We start from the raw sequence: 756 nt of genomic DNA, 5'->3' as shown, positions 1-756 counted from the left end.
TCCAAGAAGAAATTTCCGCTATAAATTCATCAAAATTTTTTCGCATACTACGAATATTTTGCTGAATAATACTTACACTATTTTTCCCTCCTACATTGTCAGTAAAATAACTCTCATTTAGGTTGAAATTCTGCATTTTAAACTAAAAGAAAAAGGAAAACTGTGTCAAATGTATATTGTGTATTATCTAAAAATTTACTTTTTCTTATTAATAAAATTGTTACATTATAAAGTTTTACTTTAAACCAGTTCGAGAAAGGAAAAAAATGCTTAAATCTACAACTTATCAAGGTCAGCCTGGGTTTTAATTTGAATTACAGCAGATCCTTCTTCCTTACGCAGCAGGATGTTGCCGTTGCGCAGCCAGATGTACTTGTAGCCGCGGTCCCTCTTGAGCATCCTCGCCTTGGCCATCAGCTTCCTCCTCATCGGTGACAGAGACTCGTTCAAGTACACGGGAACGTCCGACGGCCTGTCAAGACTAAGGTGACGAGTGGAAAAGTCCTTCTTCCTCTCACGTCTCTTCTGCAGGAGCGCCTCCCTGTCCAGACGACGGACGAACCTCACGATGATACCTCGTGGTCCTCTATAACCGCTGTCTTTCTGGCCCAATCTGTGGCAAGTGTCTATCATCTCCTCGCTGACATCCATGCCCAGTGCGCGACCAACGTCCTTGACAATATCCAGAACATTTTCATTTTTTTCTTCGGGAATTCCCTGGATCTCCAGACAGTTCCTCCGCGAGTATTGCTCCAT

At 42.1% G+C, this 756-nt stretch overlaps 1 protein-coding gene across 1 annotated transcript; it reads right to left on the bottom strand.

Annotated features, from left to right (window-relative positions):
* Window positions 1-276: 276 nt before the first annotated feature.
* LOC124372889 lies at window positions 277-756 on the bottom strand. Its single transcript, XM_046831299.1, has one exon. The coding sequence runs from the start codon at window positions 754-756 to the stop codon at window positions 277-279; it is 480 nt and encodes a 159-aa protein (XP_046687255.1).

The sequence above is a fragment of the Homalodisca vitripennis genome, unplaced genomic scaffold, assembly GCF_021130785.1.
Source record: "Homalodisca vitripennis isolate AUS2020 unplaced genomic scaffold, UT_GWSS_2.1 ScUCBcl_4282;HRSCAF=10372, whole genome shotgun sequence".
Classification (NCBI taxonomy): domain Eukaryota; kingdom Metazoa; phylum Arthropoda; class Insecta; order Hemiptera; family Cicadellidae; genus Homalodisca; species Homalodisca vitripennis.
The sequence above is the reverse complement of the archived record's forward strand: the minus strand, read 5'-3'. Positions and strand labels throughout refer to the sequence as shown.

What these genes read in the sequence shown, in the direction of transcription:
- LOC124372889 (XM_046831299.1), bottom strand. Translation starts at nt 756, where the DNA reads ATGGAGCAATACTCGCGGAGGAACTGTCTGGAGATCCAGGGAATTCCC.